A 21,889-nucleotide genomic window follows, 5' to 3' on the forward strand; every position below is an offset into this window, starting at 1 on the left:
GCTATGGAGATTGCAAAGAGTCAACATGAGGAGAAACTTCAATCCATTATCTTTTCCACACCCAGTGGAATGGGAGACAGTAAAGATCAGACATTTATCTGATCATTATAGGCCTAGACTTTTAGATCTTGTCATAAAGGAGTAAGACACTTGGAAACAACTCTTAGAAGTAGTAACAAGAAAGCACAGGTTAACTGAAAACTTTGCAACTATAGGCCGTAGAATTGGCATACGCTCAATTTCTTTTAGCTTATTTTTCAGCAAAGACGTGACAGCTGTCAATATCATTGACCACAGAGGTACCCATAAATACACCTAGGGGCTAATTAGGGGCTGGTTTACAAGTCTTTCCATCTTGCAGAGATGGCTCCAGCGCTGAGTTATTTTTAAACCTACACCGCCACTTTCCCTTGTCCCAAAACTCAGGTTTCCTGAGGCTGCTGACAGAGGACTGGAGGTATAAATAGGTGTATTATAAGGACCAAACATACCGCTTCCCCCATAGAAGCACTCTCCTCTAATCCACGGAGGTCAGATGTGATTAAATAGATAACACCTGGCACTGAGAAAGCTTAAAAATAAGATTCTGAAAGCCTTAAAATACCTAGTTTTTGAGGGTATCAGACAGCCAGAATAAAGTAGTAAAAAAAGGATAGAACATCCTCCTCTCCCCATCAAGGGCACATGCGGGGGTAATGAGAAAACATCTTGCATACAGGATGCAGAACTAGTTAAGGCTGTCAACTAAAGTAGCTGGCTATCAGAAAGCTACTCAAAGATGGCTACTCCACTGGTAGCTGAAAAAGAACAGGCAGTTAGATTCATCCTCTGGTTACTGATTTAGTCGGGCAAAACTTGACTTAGAGTCAAATCTATGCTAGATTCATGTCCTTCTTCCTTTGGGGTGGATGGTGTCAAAGTCCTTTGGTCTCAAACCATGGGATGCTAGCTTCTCTGCTCTCTAGCTAATGGTAGCACACGGAGGGCTTGTGGAATCTACAACCAGGCTTTAGTTTCTCTGCCTTAAGCCTACACTGGTCAACTCCCCAGGGTGGTGGTTCTGAGGAAGCAGGTTCTTTGTACACATAACAGGGTGTCGGGGGGTATTTATTAGTGGAATGGCCCTCAATGGAATAAGGGTCTCTTACAAGGCTAAGGCCACTCGAATGTGTCCTTTGGTAACTGCTTCAGCTTTTCACATCCTTGCTCTACAGTGGGCTCATTCTCTGGCCTGTTGCCCAGAAACCTCTTCTCTCTGAATTCCTGGGTCACAGAAGCAAGGAACACACTCTCAAGACAGGAATCCATTTTAAGAATATTTTATTTATCTTTTGAGATTACATATTCATTATTGCTGATCTAATACAATCACTTAGACATAAAGATTTCCAAGAACCTCTCAGAAATAGTGATCCTTAGAAGTTTTATTTCCTTTCAGTAAGGTGACAATGAGAACTAGAGGATTATTTTTATATATAGATATGTATGTATATAGTTTAAAACTTGTCCACATATAATTTGCTGGTGTTGCCTATTTTCTTTCCATAATTTTCATATTTTAAAAAAAGTTAATGCAACAATGCATTTTGATTTCTTTTTTTAAACCGTGACAAAGTTAATTTTGAGAAAACCACAGGAGCAGCAATTTCAGATCTGTTCAGAGAAAAGCCAAGCAGCAAAAAGGCATTGCAGGAGTGTGTGGCCATGGGGAGCTGTGCTCACGTGTGTGTGGAGGGTGGGGTGGGGGGGGTGTAGAAATGAGAAGGTAAGGGGGCAGAGGGAAGGTAGACCAGATGCCTTTTTTTTTTCCCTTACGAGAAATTAAGAAAAAGAAAACAATATTTCCATTTAGAAGGCAAAAAAAGACCTTGAAAACTAGCAGAAATTCATCCCAGGGAAAATGTAAGTATCCCCACAAACCAGGGACACATACAAAGAGAAAATCAGTCTTCTTTCCCATGCTTCCAGATACCTAGGATGCATCTAAGGTGAGAGCTTGAGGAAAGAAGACACATTTTTTTTTCTGATTCCAAGGATAGAGGGAATAATAATCAAATTCCAACACTAAACTAGAACCTCAATACTCAGGAGGCCTGGGCCTCCTTTTCTTCTTAAAAGGTTGATGACACAGACAGAAAGGAAAAGTCATCTGAAACTCAGAGGCACATACCTCACCATGGGCAGCAACACTGGCAACCTAACCTAGAAGCCCAGTGTGGCTCCTTTTTCATTTGGAATGGGTCTCTTCACTATAGCAATAGCTCTGTCAGGATCGGCTCCACAGAGAGCCAGGCTTTGCTGAGAAACAGCAGGTTATAATTTTTGGCCTAAGAACATAATAGGCTGGAGTCCAGATATCAGCCTAATGGAATCTGATTTGGATATAAGATGAGGTACAAAGATCTGAACCTTTTGCAAAAGGGATTTAATTAATAAAAAATTCAGAACTGGGTAGGCAAATGAAAAAATTAAATGGCCTAGTGGAATTTTCAGCAATTATGATATTCTTCATGAAAGAATGTAGTCATGGATATGGCCTTTTTCCAGTACTTGGCAAAATATATGGTTTCTGAGGAACCAGACTCTATGGGCTGAGCTTATATACTATTCAATGAGGCAAATAGCCATTTAGCTAAAGTCCACCTCCCTACCTCCAAAAGGAAAGTCACTTCTAGACTAGCTCTGAAGATATATGTGAAGACCAAGGTAAGCTGGAGAAGGTGGAGGCTGGAGAGAATTAGGGTGGGAAGGTTATAGTGACCCTGGGTGGTCTGGTATTTTCTTGAGTCACCTTGGTCTTGAGACTTTGAGGCAGACCAGGATAGGAAAAAAATGGGAAAACAAACCAACCTGAGAGTGTAATTAAGGTTGGCAGAGGGAAAAGGGACTCATTTCATTCAAGATTCATAGGGCCACTCTAGACTTTAACTCTTAGAACCAATTTGGTTTCACTGGAACCCTTAAGACCGACAGGTCAGTCAGTCTCCAAAAGGAATCAAACTCTTAGGTGGGGCATAAAATTTCAGACTGCTCACATTACTAATTTTTTGTAATGTTGGAGTTACTAAAGAAATGACCTCTGAAATACAGAATACTAAGATGGAAGAGGCCAGAACATAAAAACATATCCTAACAGAGAAGAAAGACCACAGACCAAATTGCAGAGACATTACATCGCAGTTTCATCAATGGCAATGGCCAAAGTGATGAATGTCTGATGAGGTTCAAACTAGTCAAACTAGCTCTGATCATCTGGATGCAGTTCAGAGCGTCATCTCCTTATAGCTAAGCCAGTGAAGCTGCATAGCCCTCCCTAGGAGACAAATAAATACATTCTGCTTCTTTAGGGTATCATGCTGTGGGCCTGAAAGACCTGTCTCATTTCCTAATCCCTTGGAAAGTATGCTTTTCCCTGCTTAGTTTCAAAAGTAGTTTTAGGCAATAAGAGGACGTTTTAGGAAGCAATGTTTCACAATAAGCCCTCCTTTTCTGAGACAGTGCCAATTTGGAGGGAGCTTCCTGGAAAACTATCCAGTTAAGTGACAAGGAAGTAAAACTGTGGGCCCCAGCAGGCTGGCCCCCACTTCCTGAGCAGAGGTTAGCTGGGTTAAAAAGACGGCAAAATGAATGCCTGACAAATGTCAGAGCTGCTGAAGAAATAATGGAGGCACATTCCTCTTGGAACCAGAAAGCGTTAAAATGGACATAAATATTCAAAGAGACAAAAGGAGTCCTGCGTAAATAAGGAGACTCCCAGTAAGCACAGGCACAACTAAGTTCTCGGTGCAGCTTGTCAAAGTCATAACACTCCTTCCTTCTAAGCATTTTATAAAGAAGGCAGTAACAGTGATGGTCAAGGCTGGGAACCCAGGCCATCTTAATTCAGTGGCTTCCAAAAGGCCTTACTTGGGGACGGGCCAAAGCTGAGAAAGACAGCTGCTGAAAATCTATTCCCTAAATCCCCAGGGAACAAGGAGTGGGGAATCCCTGGACTAACTCCTGAGCCTGGACAAGAGAAAAATGACCACTGCTGAGGATTTGGAGCCAATGGGGAATAATGCAAAAGATGCAATGGGAATGGTTGCCCCATTTCTTTCCTTTCTCAGCCTGTCCTCTGTCTCACAGCCCTCGGGGGCAGTAACCACACTTTGGGCCAAGGCAACAGGAACAGGATTCTAGATTTTAATAAATAAATAACCTAACATATAGGGTGAGCACAGCGGGCAGCTGATTAGAGAAGCAGCTTGCTGGGTTCTTTCCTGTATAGGAGTGGAGAAAAGACTCGGAGTTCTATTCCTTAAAACTTCTTCTGGCTTGAGTTACAGGAACTTAATACCTGAAGGGAAAAAGAAAGATGAGACTGTGATGTTATCAGCTTGTGAGGATGCTGGGACATGAAGACTGCCTAAAGGTGTACCAGGGAGGCAGGGACTTTTAGGGACTGCATGGTGAGGGTAGATAATAGTGGCGCTTTTCACATTAGTGAAAAAGGCCAGTATTTCTCCATACAGAGGTAAAAATCATATCAAGAAGATAAAATGGAGAAAGGGAAATTCAAGAAAGGAAATATTTTTTAATGTCTAGAGAAGGCCTCAAAGAATCTTTTGGGAGTGGCACTGACGGGGAGTGGTTTCTTTTTCTGAGTTCGTGTAAATATGGTAATGGATGTAAAGACCACTTCCAGTGCAGGAAGCTCTTCACTAACCATGCTTCCCTCTTTTCTGGGGAGCCCAACACACCTGTAGTAATTAGGCTTGAAAGGCCCATTCTTGTTGAGTCCCAGATACTTGGCCTGTTCATCTGTCAGCTCTGTCAGGTGGGCATCAAAGGTGGGCAGGTGTAGGCTGGCCACATACTCATCTGGAATAGACCACAGAAGCCCTGGTATAAACATTCATGACTGTTCTCTCAAGCTAGGCCTTAAAAAGATACTTTCTAATTTTTGGAGCTGAATGAAAATTGCTCAACTTTTGCTCATTGGCCCTCAATTCTAAGGACTAGTTGCTTGAGCTTTGAGCCAGTGCTTTTCATAGCCATACCTTTCTTCCTTACAATCTGCTTCAACCCTGAACCTTTTCCTTTTCCTCAGAGGGAGAAATGAAAGAAGCATTAGGCTTTAAGGTCCAAAAGAAAGGATGAGATAGTGGGAGAACTAAAAAATGAGAAGTTCCAACTTTAGTTCCGCTGTGAGCATTATACTTTTCGTCATTCAGAAAAACAAACATCTTGGAAATCAGAAGGAATGACTAAGAATGATACTATGCTATTTGCCTTGCTTTCGGTATCCTTAATTATCTCATGCATTTCTGTTTACATTTCCTTACCTGAATATATACTACTTATTCAGAATTTTATGTGATTTCCTATGTATTTTTTGGTCTCCCTAACTTCATTATACATTCAGTCAGAATATGGACTGTTCCATTTCTTTTATATCCTTCCACAGAGACTATTAAAGAGAAAATATGTCAACTTCTAATAGTTGCTTTGCATCTAGTGCTAAAGCAAAACAAAACCAGAAGCTGATTTAGTCCCTGTCTGTCTCAGTTCAGGTGCTTGAGGCAAGTTCTTTAAAAATTTAAGAGAGTTTAATGTTTCTCCTATACAAAACACCCACATAACTAAACTCTTAACATAAGCTATTCAGAATCTTTCCTTTGGCCTGAAACAATGGGGTGTAAGTTAGAAGGTGCAGCCTGAAAGTTTTCTTGGTCTAAGAAAAGTTTGGTAGGGGCTATCTAGCAGCCTAGAACTGGAATGAGTCAGATATCACAAGGTAGGAGATGATTCCTCTCTCTTGAGGGAACATATTTTTCTCCTTTGAGATTCTTGCATACAAGATACTTTAAGAGAGAAAATTCTTAAAATTGACAGGCAGGTGAACTAGATCACAGCAAAGTGTCACGACTTCACTAGGGTAACTCATGTGGAAAACGTGATAAATCAACTGAGGATGGAACCTAGGAATCCTAGCTCCTACTTTACAAGATAAATGTATGTTTTTTTTTTCTATCCATAAGCAATATAATGCCCCCAAACTTCATTTAGCCTCTGACTCTGAACTCCCTTGGGAAGGCTAAGGATGGAAGCATGCATGCTTACCCATTTTCTTGGGCAACAGGTAGACATCCTGCTTATAGCGACCCTCAGGAGCATTGTAAAGCTCTATCAAGGCAAGAGCCTAGAAAAGCAGAGACATGGATGCTGACATGACATGCCATTCACAACAATCTACCCCACATCAAGTGAAACCTTGCTGGTCTTATGGCCCTATCCAGATCACTGCTTTCCCACTCTGGAGGCCTTACCTGAGTAGTAGCAGTGATTGAAAGCACGAATGTAGGCACTGTGGAGCAGCTTAGGTTCAGTAGACGGCCCTAGATGGCAAGGGTTAAGACACAAATGGTTAGGACAAAGTCTCTGGCCTTTAAGGAGTGAGGGAAGAGCATGCCTGACATTTTCCAAATTCTTCCCAACTAATATTACTGGACAAAAAGCAGGTGTTCAATAAATAGAAATTAACCGACAGATGTTTAAATGAAACGATGAAAAATTCTGAAAAATTTGATGAAGGTAATAGATAAAAGATCTCTGGGATTATGTAGAAAGAAATAGAGATGGGCACATGGTACTGAGTCTTATGCCAAGGAAGGGTATATTTCTCTTGAATTTTCTACTTTTAACTACAGAATATCCTCCTTCTAAGGTATTGGTATTCCTTTGAAAGATTGCCCTAAACAATGATCTAGTCAAATCCAGGGGCAATCTCTCCAGGTTGTGAGGGGACATATTTTAGATTTAGGAAGCTGTGAGGATTTTTCTGCCTCTCTTCCTGAGTTTGGTTCCCCTGAATTCAAGGGCAGCCTTGTATTCTGAATGGATTTAGAGACTAGAAGAGCTAGACTCTCCTTCCAATGCCATCATTTCCCGATCTATTTCCTTGACCACCTTTTTTGCTCAACCATAGAAACCAAAACCAATGGTGCTGCTTGCTTTTGTCACCAAAATTACTGGATGGGATCTCCCAGGCAACTGGAAATAAGTCACCAGACAGCGAGCTGACATCAAAGCAATTAATATTTAACAAACTGTCCCTCCCTTCCTCGTACTACCCCTTTCTTGTGAAGAAATAATTCAGTCCCTTTACAGATGTCCTAACATATTTGAGAATGTGAGAGAAGGTGAGGAAAGGTGAAGCGAACAGGAAGGATACTCAAACATAAATTTAAGGGTCCCTAGACGAAGACAGTATGTTTTACATTTTCAAATTCTTTAATTAAAAAAAAAAGAAAAGTATTATTATCCTTCTTGTTAAAAGAACAGGGGGCATTGTTATAGCTGTTAGGAATCTAGGACTAGGGAAGAGAGGCTTTCGAGAAAGGAAAAATATCCAAACATTGACAAAGAAGGCTAAGTGGAATGAAAGTCAAGAGTAAGTCTGAGATAGAAGAAGCTAGGAGAGGGAAATGTCAATCACTCAATTCAATATGTAGCTGGGAACTACTACATGTCTAGCTCAATTCAGGGGAACAGATACTCAAAAATGGAATCGATCAAAGATATGACCTTCCCAGAGCTCACCTAACACAGTCTTATAGTCAGGAATATCTACTTTGTGCTTACTGATTAAACCATCCCACAGATGACATTATCTCTTTGTAAGCATCACTCAAAGTGGCATTGGCTCTATCTGTTAATTTCTTTCTCAGTAATAGTCATTATCTGACTCAACTGTAGAGTGACATAGAGAGACAGGATAATTGATGAAAAGTGGGGAACCAAAATAGTTTCTTAATTGCCAAATGAAAAGATCTTTCACAGTTAGATGTAAAATCCACTGGTAAAGTAGTTAAGCTTGTACTTAAGAGAAGTTGAAAGTATGAGAGAACATGAGGAGGAGGGGACCTGGTACTGCAGTCTCTCCTGACGAAGCTGAATCTCTCTTACCAGCCTCACGTCTTACCTCTGCCAGCAATACTATCCTTTTGCCATCAGGCCATATTACATGGTCAACTTGTGATCTCACTCGCTCCCAAGTCAGTTCTGGTGTCCGCAGACTTGCCTGGAATACATACAGTAAGCACATCATCAGCCATGCCAAGTCCCACTTTGTGGATGGAAAGATGTTGAAGGGAGCCATTTCAAATAGCAAGTTGAAAGAAGCAACCAACATGCCAGATGGAGAATACCTGTCCTGGGTTGGTTAGGACTGTTCCATTTCAGGGAATTTAATCTTAGGCCCAGCCAGGATGTCATTCCACAACAAATACTGTACGCCCACTCTCTGCTGAGCACAGTTAAAGGTGCTATGGGAAATACAAAAGAAACCAAAGACATGGTTTCTGCCTTCAAAAAGCTCATATTTTAGTTGGGGACACAAAACAGTACATATGTGAGGGGGGAAAAGCCTTTAAAATATTTACAAAGCAACATGCAAACAAGTGCAAATTAAAACAGTGCAAACTGAATCATAAGTGCTGGAGACACATAAAAAAGGATCAGAGCTGAGTGAAATTAATTAGAGAAGGCTGAATGTTCTAAACATAGCATGCTGGGGGCCCAAGTTCTGCCCTCATGTCCCCGTGTCCCAGGTTCCACCTTCTCAATGATGGTGTTCACTCTAAAGTTACAGAAGCTTTGTGACCTAAGTGCAAATGTGAGGTAGCCTTTAGAGAAATGCTTAATGGTAGAGTAAAGCTCCCAGTGGCTCACCCTCCTTCCATTTCTGTATATTGTACATTCCAAGAACAAGAGAAGAAATGTTAAGTTTATTAACAGCAGCAATCAAATAACAGTCACAGGGTTTAGACTTAAGACAACAACTTCCTTCTTCCAATGGGCAAGGCCAAAAATAGAAAGGGAGTCATATTCTAAGACTACCCATTAGCTTAAGTTGGTAAAATTGAGACGTTCTGCCAAATAGTAGTTTACAGATATAAAAAGAGAAACACTTTAGTTATACAATAGTCATTAGCTGAGTACATACTATATTCTAGACACTGTAGTAAAAGACATTATTATAGATAAGACTATGGATTTCCCTACTAGACTGTGAGCTATTTATGGACAGGGACTGTATGGTCTTTTCATTACCAATCTAGTGGGAAAGATAGATATATAATTATACTTCAGTACATCCAGGACTATATTAATGGTCTAGACTAATTATTAAGTAGATGGGAAATAAAAAATTTCTTGAGCTGTCAAGTTTCATAAATTGGTTCAACCTTTCTAGAGGGCAATTTGGCAGTAGCTAACAAAATTTTATATTTGGACCTAATCTTTGATCAATCAATTTCACTTTTCAGGTTCTATCCTATAGAAACACTTGCTTGAGTTCAGAAATATAAGTTTCCAAGAATGTTCCCAGTGTTATCTGTAATAGCAGAAATGTAAATCAACAAGGGAATAACTAATTAAATCAGGATAATTCCATACAATGGAATATTATGTAATTCTTTTTTAAAAAAAGTAGTATTACTTTTCTACACGTCTAAAAAAAAGTAGTATTTCATGTCTACATGTGTTAACATGAAAATCATTTTTTATTATTATTATGTGAAAAAATCAAGTTGCAGAACAACATACTATAATTGCAATTTTTATAAATTTTTTACTTCTTACTTTAGATATATTTATATTGTTTAAAATTTTAAACTAAGCAAGTATTACTTTAAAATTTAGATTTTAAAAAGAAATTTTATAAATAAACACTGTAAATAGAGTTATAAAGAAATTTAAGCAGACAGACAATTTTGGGAAGTTAAGGATACACAAGGTAAATCCTTTAGCCTTTAGAAGTATCACCATGGAAGCAATAACCACATAGAGCCAAGAGTTACTCCTTGGTGACACTGGTATTTTTTTTATTGAGATGATGGGACTTGAAAGTACTTCAAGTTCTTAGTGTCTCACATTCCTAATCTCCCAGAAGATAAGCAATCTTGGTGACGGGGAGCAAAAAGCCATTCCATGGTTAACAAGAGTCTCCTGTCTTAGAAGGTATTCCTTTGAAAAAAAGATATGGTGGAATCAAGGAAAGTACAGTTCTCATGAACATCATAATATGATCAATACTTAGTTGAGGCAGTTTATGAGAGTACTGGAATGGTTATGATGCAAGCAAAAGACCTGAGGATCAGTTTAAAAATATGGTGTGAAGATAAACTTGATTGAATAATCTCTAGCAGTGTCCCAGAAGCTCCAATAACCTATTAAGTTTGTCTGGCAGTCACACTCTTCGAGAGAAGGGTTTCCTATGGCCAGTGCTGCTTTACAAGAATTTCTCTTAAAGGCACCTAATTGTCTTTACTGTGGGTTTACAATCACTAAGCAATCCACCAGGAGAAAAGTGCCCTATGCAGATTACCTTCCCAAATTAGGTGTGTGTCCCACTGTAAATAAGCCAGTTGCTATGCTTGCACAAATTGGTATTATATGATTTTGCATGTCAGTTTTTTCAGGGAGAACAACTGTGGTTCTGTCTTAGAAAGCATGTTGTCAAAAGCAAGTCTCAGATTGAAATTCTTTTGCTGATGAAAACTTTTAAAGCATGTGTACATAAAGATTTAACCCCTTGAATTGTGAAGTTTATGGATAAGCAAGTCTGCTTTTGAGGGAGAAATACATGAAAGACATGGCCAAAAGCCAGCTAAGAGCACAATCTCTATCACAGGTTCTCTAAGTATTCACATTAATATTTCTCAGAAAAAAAAATGCACCTTTCTAAATGACTCACTCTTGATGAGCTATTCCTTGCTTAAAAATGCAGCAGTCACCATATCGAGGTCAGGTAAAATTATAAATTTCTACCTAATCCCATTGTTCCCACACCTTCACAATATGTCACTTCTTATTACCTCCACTGCTTGCTTACCCATCTAATCCAAGCTACCACCTTCTGTCATTGGAAATACTGAAAGAGCATTTTGTTGTCCCTGTTCAAACTCCAGAAATGTTTTCTTTATACAACAGGCAGAATACAACAGGCAGAATGATCTTTTAAAACATGTCAGATTTTGTCAGTCACTGTTCAAAACCTTCCAAAATCTAAAGTCCTTACCATGGCCAACAAAGTCCACTGTCTCTTTAGCTACCTCTTATCCTCATCCTCTTGCCCATTCTGTTTCTGCCAAGATGGCATCTTTTTTTTTCTTCAAAACACATGAAGCATGGTTCTACCTCACGGTCTTTTACTTACCATTCTCTCTGAATAGAATGCTCCGATGGCTTGCTCCTTCAATTCATTCAGGTTTTTGTTCAAATGTTATCGCCTCAGAGTCCTTCCTTGATCACCCTAACTAAATCAGTATCTTCAACGTCCTCACCTTGCTGTTTTTCTTCAACACAAGGCACTGACAATAACTGTCTATTGTCTGTCTCCCACAGTAGAGTACAAGGTCCAGGAGAAGAGGTGTGTTGTTCACTGCTATTCTTTAGCCAAGCACTCAACACAGAGCAGAGCAAGCATTCAATACAAATTTGTGAGATAGTGAATGAACATTCTGGTTTTAATGATTAGTTGAGTTTGCTATTTCCTTAAATTTCATTTTACATGCCCTGTGACACTATCATCAAAGGTCGAGTTTAACTTAACTTTTCCAAAGCTCTTCTGAGCATCTCCCTTTCTGGACCATCTGGTTGAGTCGTAAACCTTCTGCTAAGAAGAGCACAGAGATCTGAGAGATGGCCCTTGGCTAGCATCTGTGGCAGATACTGGGTCTCCCTAGCAATACCTGCAAAACTAAGCCTAGTCTCAACACAGAAGCCAGGGTGATCCCTTTAAAATAAAAGTCATTCTTTTAAAACAGAAGTTAGATGGTTATAAATCGTACAATGGCTCCCTATTTTTCTCAGAATATAATCAATTCTTACAATGACCTATGAGGCCCTATAAGATCTGGCCCATTACCTCTCTGAGTTCAACCTGCCTGCCCCATGCTCATTCTGCCCCAACCGCAATGGCCTCATTGTTGATCCTCAAACAGTCTAGGCACCCTCCAGCCTCAGGGCATTTGCTCTGGCTAAATATTGTTCACTTAAAAATATTCTCCCCTTACCATGCTGTACTTTTTCTTTTTTTCTGTGGTGCTTTTGCCTTCCAACATACCATAAATTTTATTTATTATGTTTATTGTCTTTTTTCTCCTCTAAAACTTAAGCTCCATGAGAATGTTAGCCTGTTTTGTTCATTGATTCCAAGCACCCAGAATGGCACGTGGCATATAGCTATCACACAATAAATGTTTGTGATTGAAGGTAAAGTGTCTCCCAGCCTCTATGCTGAGAGATTACTGACGTCTGGGCTGCTTTCAGAGGAGAGGTTACCATCACAATTTGAACTTAATCTAGTAATCATGAGGAGGTAGTAGTACAAGAAGCAGGAAAACTAAACAAAATAAAACAAAAACTTGACTAGAAGCAAAAAGCCCTGGATTTTGTGTTCCAGTTTAATTTTGAATCAATGTATTTGACTGAACAATGTACTTAACTTCTTAGTTTCCCAAATGAAAATCAGGGATAAGAATAATGCCTCATAGGGTGGTCAAGAGGGTGAAATATAATAAAGTAAAAATATAAAACATATATATGACTGTAATTGGAATTATTTTTATTTCAGAGTTTCTTGAGGGTTTAGAAGGAAAATTTCTTCCCCTTTCCCTTAATAAGATTTCTTATCAGGGCTCACAGCATGACTATCTCCCTCCAGCTTTTCCCATTTGGAGGATCTATGAGCAGCAGATTAACCCCAGAAAAGTACAATTGTGTGCTAGATAGTTTTAGAATATTAATATCTTCAACCATTTACTAACGGGGCAGTATGACACATAAGTGAAATTTAATAACAACAACAAAAGAACTAACTAAATAATTCATTATAAGCAAAGTATCATGGTAAGACAGAGTAATGGAGCCATGCCACTCAGAAACCTCAAGGGTAGAAACAGGTTTTGGTAGATGGTTTGTCCAGCTATTTTTATAAATAGAAGAAGAGAGCACAGAGTTAAAAAGAGAAACCATTTCAAATAGATATGAGAAACCATTTCAAATAGATATCATCTAACAGGCTCTCAATATATCAACTGATCCTTACCTGGCAATGCTGAGGCTCAATCAGAGCAGCCTTCAGTGGAGATGAAAGCATGCTTTGCTTGAGCCATTTACCCAGAGAGAAATACAGTGGTGCCATAAAAATGTCATAAAAATTTAAAACCAGAGTGAAAGTCACACTGAGAGATACTTTGGTAAGTCCGAAAAGAAATAAATAACACTTCTGTTAACTATTACTTGGGCAACTTAGTAGGGCCAAGTGTTATGTTGGACTAAAATTGTTTAGGGTGAATATAATCAAATTAGAGAACCAAAGTGATAGATTTTCCACATTTGAGGAACATGAGGAACATGTGCTACTGAGTTGATTGTGACACCTACAGACTCAATTACTATAATCTGGAAAATAGGTAAGGGGAGACCTAGCTCAATCAAAGAGAGAGAGAAAAGAGAAACCACATTATTTGACAGACACAGTCAATCTAAAGCAATGTTCTCATCCCAGCCCATAGATTTCTCCCCCTTGACACAGGGCTAGTAAGTGAACAGACTGCAGACAGCTCTGCCAGGGCAGTCATGTCAAGGATGGTTGGTGACCCTACTCTTTCCTCTTCCAGTTTATGTTTCTTGGCAAAGAGGAAAAAAGCCCCCAATGATGAGTCACTTGATCTTACCACATCAATTTCCGTGTTGGAATGTCCCATGTTGCAAACGATGCAGCTATTCTTCATACGGTCCAAGTGCTCTCTAGTTACCACATTCTTGTTACCTTGAAGACAGAAGAGATAGCCACATGAACAGGAATGAAGTTGGACCCATACTTCACACTATATGTAAAATTTAACTTGAAATGGATCAGAGACCTAAATGTAAGAGCTAAAACTATAAAACTCTTAGCAGAACATAGGAATAAATCTTTGTGACCTTGGGTTAGACAATGGTTTCTTAGATACAACATCTAAAGCACAAGCAACCAAAGAAAAAATAAACTTAAATTACATCAAAATAATAAACTTTTGTGCTGTAAATGATACCATCAAGAAAATAAAAAGACAACCCACAGCCCAGGACAAATATTTGCAAATCATACAAATGATAAGGGCTTGTATTCAAAATTTATAAAGAACTCTTAGATAAGTCAGTAATAAAATGGCAACCCAACTTAAAAATGAGCAAAGGATCTGAACAGACATTTCTCAAAAGAAGATGTACAAAAGAAGATGTGCCAAAAGGCACACGAGAAGACGCTCAACATCATTAGTTATTAGAGAAATGCAAATCAAAATCACAATGAAAAATCACTACTTCGCACCTACTAGGATGGCTATAATAAAAGGCAGACAATACCAAGTATTGGCAAGGATGTGAAGAAACTGTAATTCTCATGCATTGTTGGTGGGATTGTAAAATGCTGCAGTCACTTTAGAAAAGCTGGCAATTCCTCAAATGTTAAGAGTAGAGTTATCATATGATTTAGCAGGTACATACACAAGAGAACTAAAAACATATTCACGGAAACACTTGTATACAACGTTCATAGTAGCAGTATTCTTAATAGTTTAAAAGTGAAAACAACTCAAGTGCCCATAACTGATGAATGGATAAATAAAAGTGGTAAAACCTTAAAATGGAATATTACCCAGCAATAATAAGGAATGAAATATTGATACATGCCACAACATGGATGATCAATGACATTATGCCGAGTAAAAAAGTCAGTCACAAAAGACCACATACTGTCTGAATCCATTTACATGAAAGATCTAGAACTGGCGAATTGATAGAGACAGACAGATTAACAGCTGCCTAGGGCTGGAGAAAAGTGGAGGGTGGGATGAGGGGTGACTCTAATAGAATGGGGTTCTTTCTGGGGTGATGAAAATGTTCTAGAATGAGAAAAGGGAATGTTGCACAACTTTACTGAAAAAAATCACTTAACTATATACTTTAAAAGGGTGAATTTATGATATGTAAATTCTATCTCAAAAATTAGATTGTGGTGATGGCTGAATGATCCTATGAATTTGCTGTAAAACACTGAATTGTACATTAAGTGGCTGAACTCTATGGTATGCAAATTACATCTCAATAAAGCTATTTTTAAAAAAGAGGTTGAAAGGATTGATACAAAGCAAGAACAGTTTCTTATGGTTCCTCTTCTCTGCCCCTAGCTCCCCCTGAGGCTACAAATATATTTCTATTCTTAAATATTCTGAATTTTCTTCTTCTCAAATACAATTATAAAAAAACCCCCAACATTCCAACAGTTTATGGTTCCAACATAAAGATAAAATCCTAGTCCAAGGAGACTAGCCACTTCTGCAAATTCCTCTCTAAAACTCAAAATCCCTTTTTGAGAGTTAACACAACTACCATTCCGACTTTCTCTAACTATGAAGAATTTTTCTGTAGCCTAGTTTTACTTGCAGGGACTAGAGAGAAATATACATCACTTTTGGAGGTAAAATAAAAAATCAAACGTATACATGTAAGATCTGGTTTCCCATATAAAACTCATCTCTAGCCATCTCCTAGGTAGTTGAGGATGGATAGAGATAAAGAACAAAGGGATGGAGAGAAATTTTCCTCTAGGGATGACCTCATAGTGTACTTTTGGTCAGAGCTCTAAAGAGGTAAGAACAATGTGAAAGAATCGACTGGTTTTGTGGACTACTACTTCTGGTTTTTAGACTTCGGTTTTGTTAGAACAGTTCCCCAGTCATTTTTCACTTGTTCCATGAAAATGTTCCCAAGTGCCACTCTATTTTGTATGTTATAATCATACCTGTACAGGTTATAACAATATCCACTTGTCGGATGACCTCATTTAATTTCACCAGTCGAAATCCATCCATGCTGTAGAAATAAAGCATCAATTAACCTAAATAGACAGCTGGGGAGCCTTTTGCCACAGAGTCTCAGAAGCTATTACCATGTTCCTTCGGTACCTACACTGTCACTTCTTGATATAGCTGGACTATTCTTAGCAGTGAATAATTCAAATCATTCCCTTAGTTCATACAGGACAGAAATAAAAGGTCCTTTCACATCACTGGAACCTAATTAATCCTGATAATAGGGAGACAGGGTTAACCATGAATTTCTAGAAAGTGCCATTTTATCACTGAACTTACTCCATTAAAACTGCCCTCCCCCAAGACCATCAATGATCTTCTGAAAGCCAAAACAAAATTGTTTTCCTTAGACTTTTCTATTACTTGGTTTACTCTGCTACATTATTTGCCTTCTTAAAACTATATTCTTTGGAGTCCATGATACTGGTTATTCTACTTTTCTGCTTGCTCTTTCTTGATCTCAGTCAGTCTTTTAATGTGGGTACTTTTTTCTCTATTTTTTCAGCACTTATCTGTACCCTTTCCTTGGCTACAAATGACCCCTTGTAGGTGGCTGATTCTCACATCTATTTAGATGTCTCCAAAACTTCAGTGCCATGGATCAAATTATCTACTGGATAGCTCCTACTGGATAGCTCCTCCTGGATGTCCCACAAGGATCTTGAATTTACTGGGTTTGAAAAGAAACTCATTATTTTTTTCATACCCCAACACTATTTCTTCTTCTATATTTTCTATCTTGATCAACAGCATTACTGCTCACCCAACTGTATGAGCCAAATAAACTAAAATGTCCTAGCCTACTGCCTCTCCCTAATTGAAGTTGTCACCAAGTCTGGTTGATTATTTTTCCTTAATTCCCTAAAATCTCTTGACTCTGTCCCCTCAACTCTATATATGGAGGCCTTGCTTATGATCAGGTCTCATTATTTCTTGCTTAGATTACTGTAGTAGCCTTTGGCTCAATCTCTTTGCCTCTAGGTTTATGTCTCTTTAATCCATTTGATTTCCCTAAATGCATTTTGGATTATGACTTCCTTGCTTAAAATATGTCAGTGAGATTGCCTGTTTTCAGGATAAGACTCAAATACTTACACTGACATATGATTATACTGACACCTGATTACTATCTCAGATATTACCACCACCCCAAATTTATCCTATTGGCCAGTTATATTAAAATACTTTGAGCCTCTTATATATGCCATGCTCCCTCCTTCCTAGTAACTAACCATGTGTTCCCTGTACCTGGAATTTACTTCCAAACTAAGAAATCACTTACCCAAGTTTCAAAACTCAGCTCTATTGAAACCTCTTTCGACCACGCCCCCTTGCTCTTTAGTTAGATATTTCTCCTTTATGCTCATACAGAAGCATGTGCTGTTTATCTCCATCAGAGCACTTACTACACTGCACAGTGGTTATTTGACCGTATGCAGGGACCTCGTCTCATTCATCTATTCATCTTATTCATCCTCAGCACAGAGCATAGTACTAATATTTAGTAAGTGATCAGTTCATGTCTATAATTTGAATCAGCATCTCAATCAGGTTTTTCTAATGAACCCTTAAAGTACTAGAATGGTGATAGTTCTCCTCGTGTGCTGGAGCCCTGACTCAGAGAAAGCCAACAACTCTGTTGGGGAAATCTGTGGGTTTACGGCTAGGATGTGTGAGGAGTGGTAGGACAGGGGAAAATTATTACAGTAAAATCTTTATGCCATGCCTCATTCGATTCTGGGTATCTTCCTATGGAGGGCTAATAGTAAAGACTGGGTGGGTTATCCAGCCTATAGACACTGGGGCTTTGCAGTAGTTTTCAGAAACAGTGATTTTTCTATCCTGCTGAGGATGGCAGCAGACTATTTAAATAATAGTTATCATTTAGTGAGCATTTATTACATGATAGCAACTCTGTACTTTATATAATTATATATTTATTATATAATATATAATCATATATAATGATCATGTAATTGTTACTTAACTTTCACAACTCTTTGAGGTAGGTAAGATTACCCACATTTTACAGATAGGAAAGGAACTTTTTTTTTTTAACTTTTATTTTTTGTTATCATTTCAAACTTAAGAATTACAAGACTACTACAAACAACTCCCACATACCCTTCACTCAGACTTAGCAAATTTTACCTTTAATTTAAATTGTCTGATGTGTCCTCCTAATTAGATTTAGGTTATACGTTTTGGGGAAAAATATTACAGAAGTGCTCTTTTCAGTGCATCATGTCAGAAAGGATCTGAGGCCAGCATATTCTTTTTTGATCATTGTTTTCAAAGAAGTAGAATTACATATGGAGAAGGTAAGGGGCTACTTGTTCTCTGGGTCAAGGCAGGGGCTATTCCCATTGGAATTCTAAATTTTAGGCTTTCTGACAGTCTCTGTTCTCTCCGAGCAAAGCTCCTTGATTTCTGAAAGAAAGGTGCTTACAGTTAATGGCAGCCTCTCTCAGGATCTGGGTTCTCTAAGTTAAAATGTGGTATCAACCAGAGGACACTCTTTGGAGGCAGCTGCAAGATCGCGGTAGATGGCAGTGTAGAGGACAAAGCACGCCTCCTTTTGCATGCTTACCAGGCTTGAAGAGCACAGATGGGGTCAATCTCAGTCACATACACAATGGAGCCCATGGCTTTTAAGGCAGCACAGCATCCCTTCCCCACCTGAAGAGGGAAGAAAGTACACATAATAAGGAAAGTCAACGAGAAAACAAGATTCTCAAAGCTTCTGGTAATGTGTACCCCGTTTCCACCCCCAAAAGGAATTTCACTGAATAGATTCATGATCGGGGGAAAAATAAGAAAAACAAATAAATGAATGCAGTTCACAAACAAACTCCTAGCCTCTGCTTAGCACATGCATGTGCATAAGAACACCCACACTCACGATTTATAATCAAAACACAAGCTAAAAGAACATCACAAACTGTGCACTGGAACAGTCGACTTAAGAAAAATCAACTTAAGAAAAAACAGCAAAAATGTAAATGGAAAAAGAAAGATTGTACTTTAACCAGAGGGTCTCTAAAGTTACTGTTTTCTCATCTAAAGAGGTAAATGAATGTACTCTTATGTCCATACCAATGAAAAATTCTAGCTTATTTCAGCAAAATACATTTTAAACATGTAATAAATGAAAGGTTAAACCTTACCTCTCCATAGCCACAGACTACCACCTGCTTTCCACCAAACATCATGTCTGTTGTCCTTTTAAGTCTAAGGGGGGAAAAAAACATTTAATCAGAAAAATCTCTTGTTTCTCCCTTGAGAATAGATAGGATCCTTTGTTTTCATGTTTTTGTGGGTTTCCCCCTCTATTTTGAAAGAAAGCCTGCTTTCTATCCTAGATAAAATATTTAATAACTAGAAGAAAGGTTTAATAAAATATGTATTTTCTCACTCCATGCTACCCAATCAATTCCATTTATATGTGAGTTTTTTCAGTTTTTTTCTCTTGTCTAGGAGTGGTATAGAAAGGAAGAAGCTATAGACTACAAAGTAACTTTTAAACATAAGAGCAGTATATATTTATTATATAACATTTGGAAATAAAAGATATTAAGAAGAAAATAAAAATCATGTAATTTTTATTTAGGAGGTGACAAACTCTGGTTTAATGAAAACATTCTAGCTTACTGAATCAGATACGTAAAATATGACACTGATAAATGAGTACTACATTTAGTAGTATCAGAGTGACCAGAAGTCCCACATTAATTCAACAGGGAAGGTGATGAGCAACAAGATAGGGAAGAGCTTTGAAACACACCAACACTGACTGCATGAGATAGGGAGTTTTCTGGGGGAGATTCCTTCTCAGACATGTTCTACTTCTTTATCTCTGGTTCTCTACGAAACTAGAATAAAAGTCCTTACTGTTTTCAGGGTTTCTTGGAAGAACTTGTAGAAGTTTCTGGTTTCTCTTAAGGTTCAGCCAGTTTCCCTTCTCTAGGAATCCCTGGCTAGGCAGAAGAAGGTTTTCAACTAAAACCAGACGGTTCCTACAAACATCTGTGGGTCTTTCTACTCACTATCTGCTGACCTTTCTTGTTTTAAAGAGCCTATGAATGCCTCAAAGGCAAAGTAGGAATCCTGTCTTCTTAATGATTTGACAACTTTACTCAAGAGGAACTAATGTAACTCCACAAACCCAAATAAAACTCAATAAATATCAATTAAGTGCAGAGAAAATCTTGCTGAGTGAAGAGATCAAGTCTGGCTGGGTATTACCACACTCAAAAGTCGTGGCTTAGGAGAATGGTCCTGGAATAGCTAGCACAGCAAGGAAAATCAATAGACAGTATTTCTGAGCCTCCTTTGCTTTGAAACAACCCTCAAGCCTTTCTGCCTCTCTTCCCAGCTACTACTTGGAGTCTTTCTTTACCACAAATGACTGTGGTAGAAAAGAAACTTCATCTATACCACCACTCTGCAAATGATAGGCTGACAGACCTGGATGGATTCCAGTTAGGTAGTGATTTCCCTGTGATGTGAGGGGCCCAGATCTGTCTCAAGGCTCAAGGATAAAGGATAGAAAAGACCTCAGTCAAGAAAGGACTATTTTGGGGGGTGGGGTGGGGGTAACATGTAAGATGTCTGGTGGTGTATAAAAGTCATGTCAAGTCTCTGACTTCTAACTCTTCTAGCCCTAGAACCCTCTAAAAGAGTTCCTGAAATATGATCTATTTTATGATCTGAAAATCATATCTGAGATACCTTTATTCCTCTTACCAAGTGGAACCCTCAGTCTCCAGAAGGCTAGCTACTCTTGCACTGCTTTTCGGCACTGCAGACCAATTACAGAAGTGCCCTCTAGGAGTCAGCGGGGCCATTCCCTTATAGGTTATGGTGTTGCGTGTAACCAGCTCAGAACTACAGAGGCTCCATCACTAATCCTTTCCTCACATGAACTCTCTATGGGCCTGAATGTCCTCTCCTTTCCACTGCAGCCTTCCATGGAGCATCCTTTGCCCCTTCTTTGAGCTCTGCTCTCAACTCCTCTGAGAGGAATAATTGCCTATGACCCAACTGGAAATTTTCTCATCATCTGAAGGTGATGACGAGCTCTTACCACTCAGCAGGTTTCTGGTAGATAATTGATGTTTTCCTGTTTCTTCATTAACCTTAACTTCTGTTCCACTGCTTATATCTTACTCTCGCTCTCATATATTTCTGATATTGAAGAATCTTTCTTACTCGTAGGGTAAACACTGCTTAGGAGGGACTCTGTCTATTTTTATCAACTAGTACAGGTACCTTTTTGTATCTTTTACTGAACCTAGTACAGGCAAATTTTAGGCTCACAGATTTGAGACTTGAAAAATCTATAAGATACTTAGTTGTAGATGAGAATATATTTTAATGAGTGTATACTTAGATATTGATTTTATCAGGCGCAAGGCTATTTTCATCACAATAACACTCATATGTGGACAGAACTAGAGACAGTCTATAAACAGACTGATGAATTGAGAATTCATTCAAATGTCCAATCTGTGTGATAATACTATTGACTCAAAGCAGTAATAATTAACAATAGTTCAAATTTTCATTGAACATTTACATCCCCCTCCCCGCAAAAAGATTTCAAAGCAAAAAGCTTTCCTTAAGATATAACTCAATCTTTGAACTTACTCTACAGGGTTATAAAAAGAAGGGCAAGGGAACTAACATTGAACACCAGGATTCATACCTTATCTCATTTAATCCTCATCATAACTCTGTGATGTAGGTCTTACTGTCACAATTTTACAGATGAGGAAATAGAGACAGAGGGGTGAAATAAATGGGTCAAGGCTTTTGTAGTTAATAAATGATAGAGCCAATATCAAACCGAGGTCCTTCTGGCTCCAATGCCTGTGGTGTCACAAACTTCCTGGGGTCAGCATAGTTAGTAATGTGGCCCACAGGCCCTTTTTTTTATCCTTTACATGATGGAAACTAACTCATGGTTTCAGATAAAAGAATTA

General features: G+C 38.6%; 1 protein-coding gene across 4 annotated transcripts in view; it reads right to left on the reverse strand.

Moving 5' to 3' along the window:
* Nucleotides 1–1,303: 1,303 nt before the first annotated feature.
* The window catches only part of AHCYL2 (adenosylhomocysteinase like 2), a 139,418-nt gene continuing 118,832 nt past the window's right edge, over nt 1,304–21,889 (reverse strand). For all 4 annotated transcript variants that reach the window (XM_006910527.3, XM_015588386.2, XM_015588389.1 and 1 more), the window contains exons 9-17: nt 19,073–19,136; nt 18,496–18,584; nt 15,836–15,906; nt 13,725–13,819; nt 7,964–8,062; nt 6,309–6,377; nt 6,103–6,181; nt 4,740–4,860; nt 1,304–4,336 (exon numbers count right to left, since the gene is read on the reverse strand). In XM_006910527.3, the coding sequence (XP_006910589.1) occupies nt 4,330–4,336; nt 4,740–4,860; nt 6,103–6,181; nt 6,309–6,377; nt 7,964–8,062; nt 13,725–13,819; nt 15,836–15,906; nt 18,496–18,584; nt 19,073–19,136 (694 nt within the window). In that variant the 3' untranslated portion in view covers nt 1,304–4,329. The remainder of the gene's footprint in view (nt 4,337–4,739; nt 4,861–6,102; nt 6,182–6,308; nt 6,378–7,963; nt 8,063–13,724; nt 13,820–15,835; nt 15,907–18,495; nt 18,585–19,072; nt 19,137–21,889) is intronic.

This window comes from Pteropus alecto, unplaced genomic scaffold (genome assembly GCF_000325575.1).
Source record: "Pteropus alecto unplaced genomic scaffold, ASM32557v1 scaffold22, whole genome shotgun sequence".
NCBI lineage: Eukaryota > Metazoa > Chordata > Mammalia > Chiroptera > Pteropodidae > Pteropus > Pteropus alecto.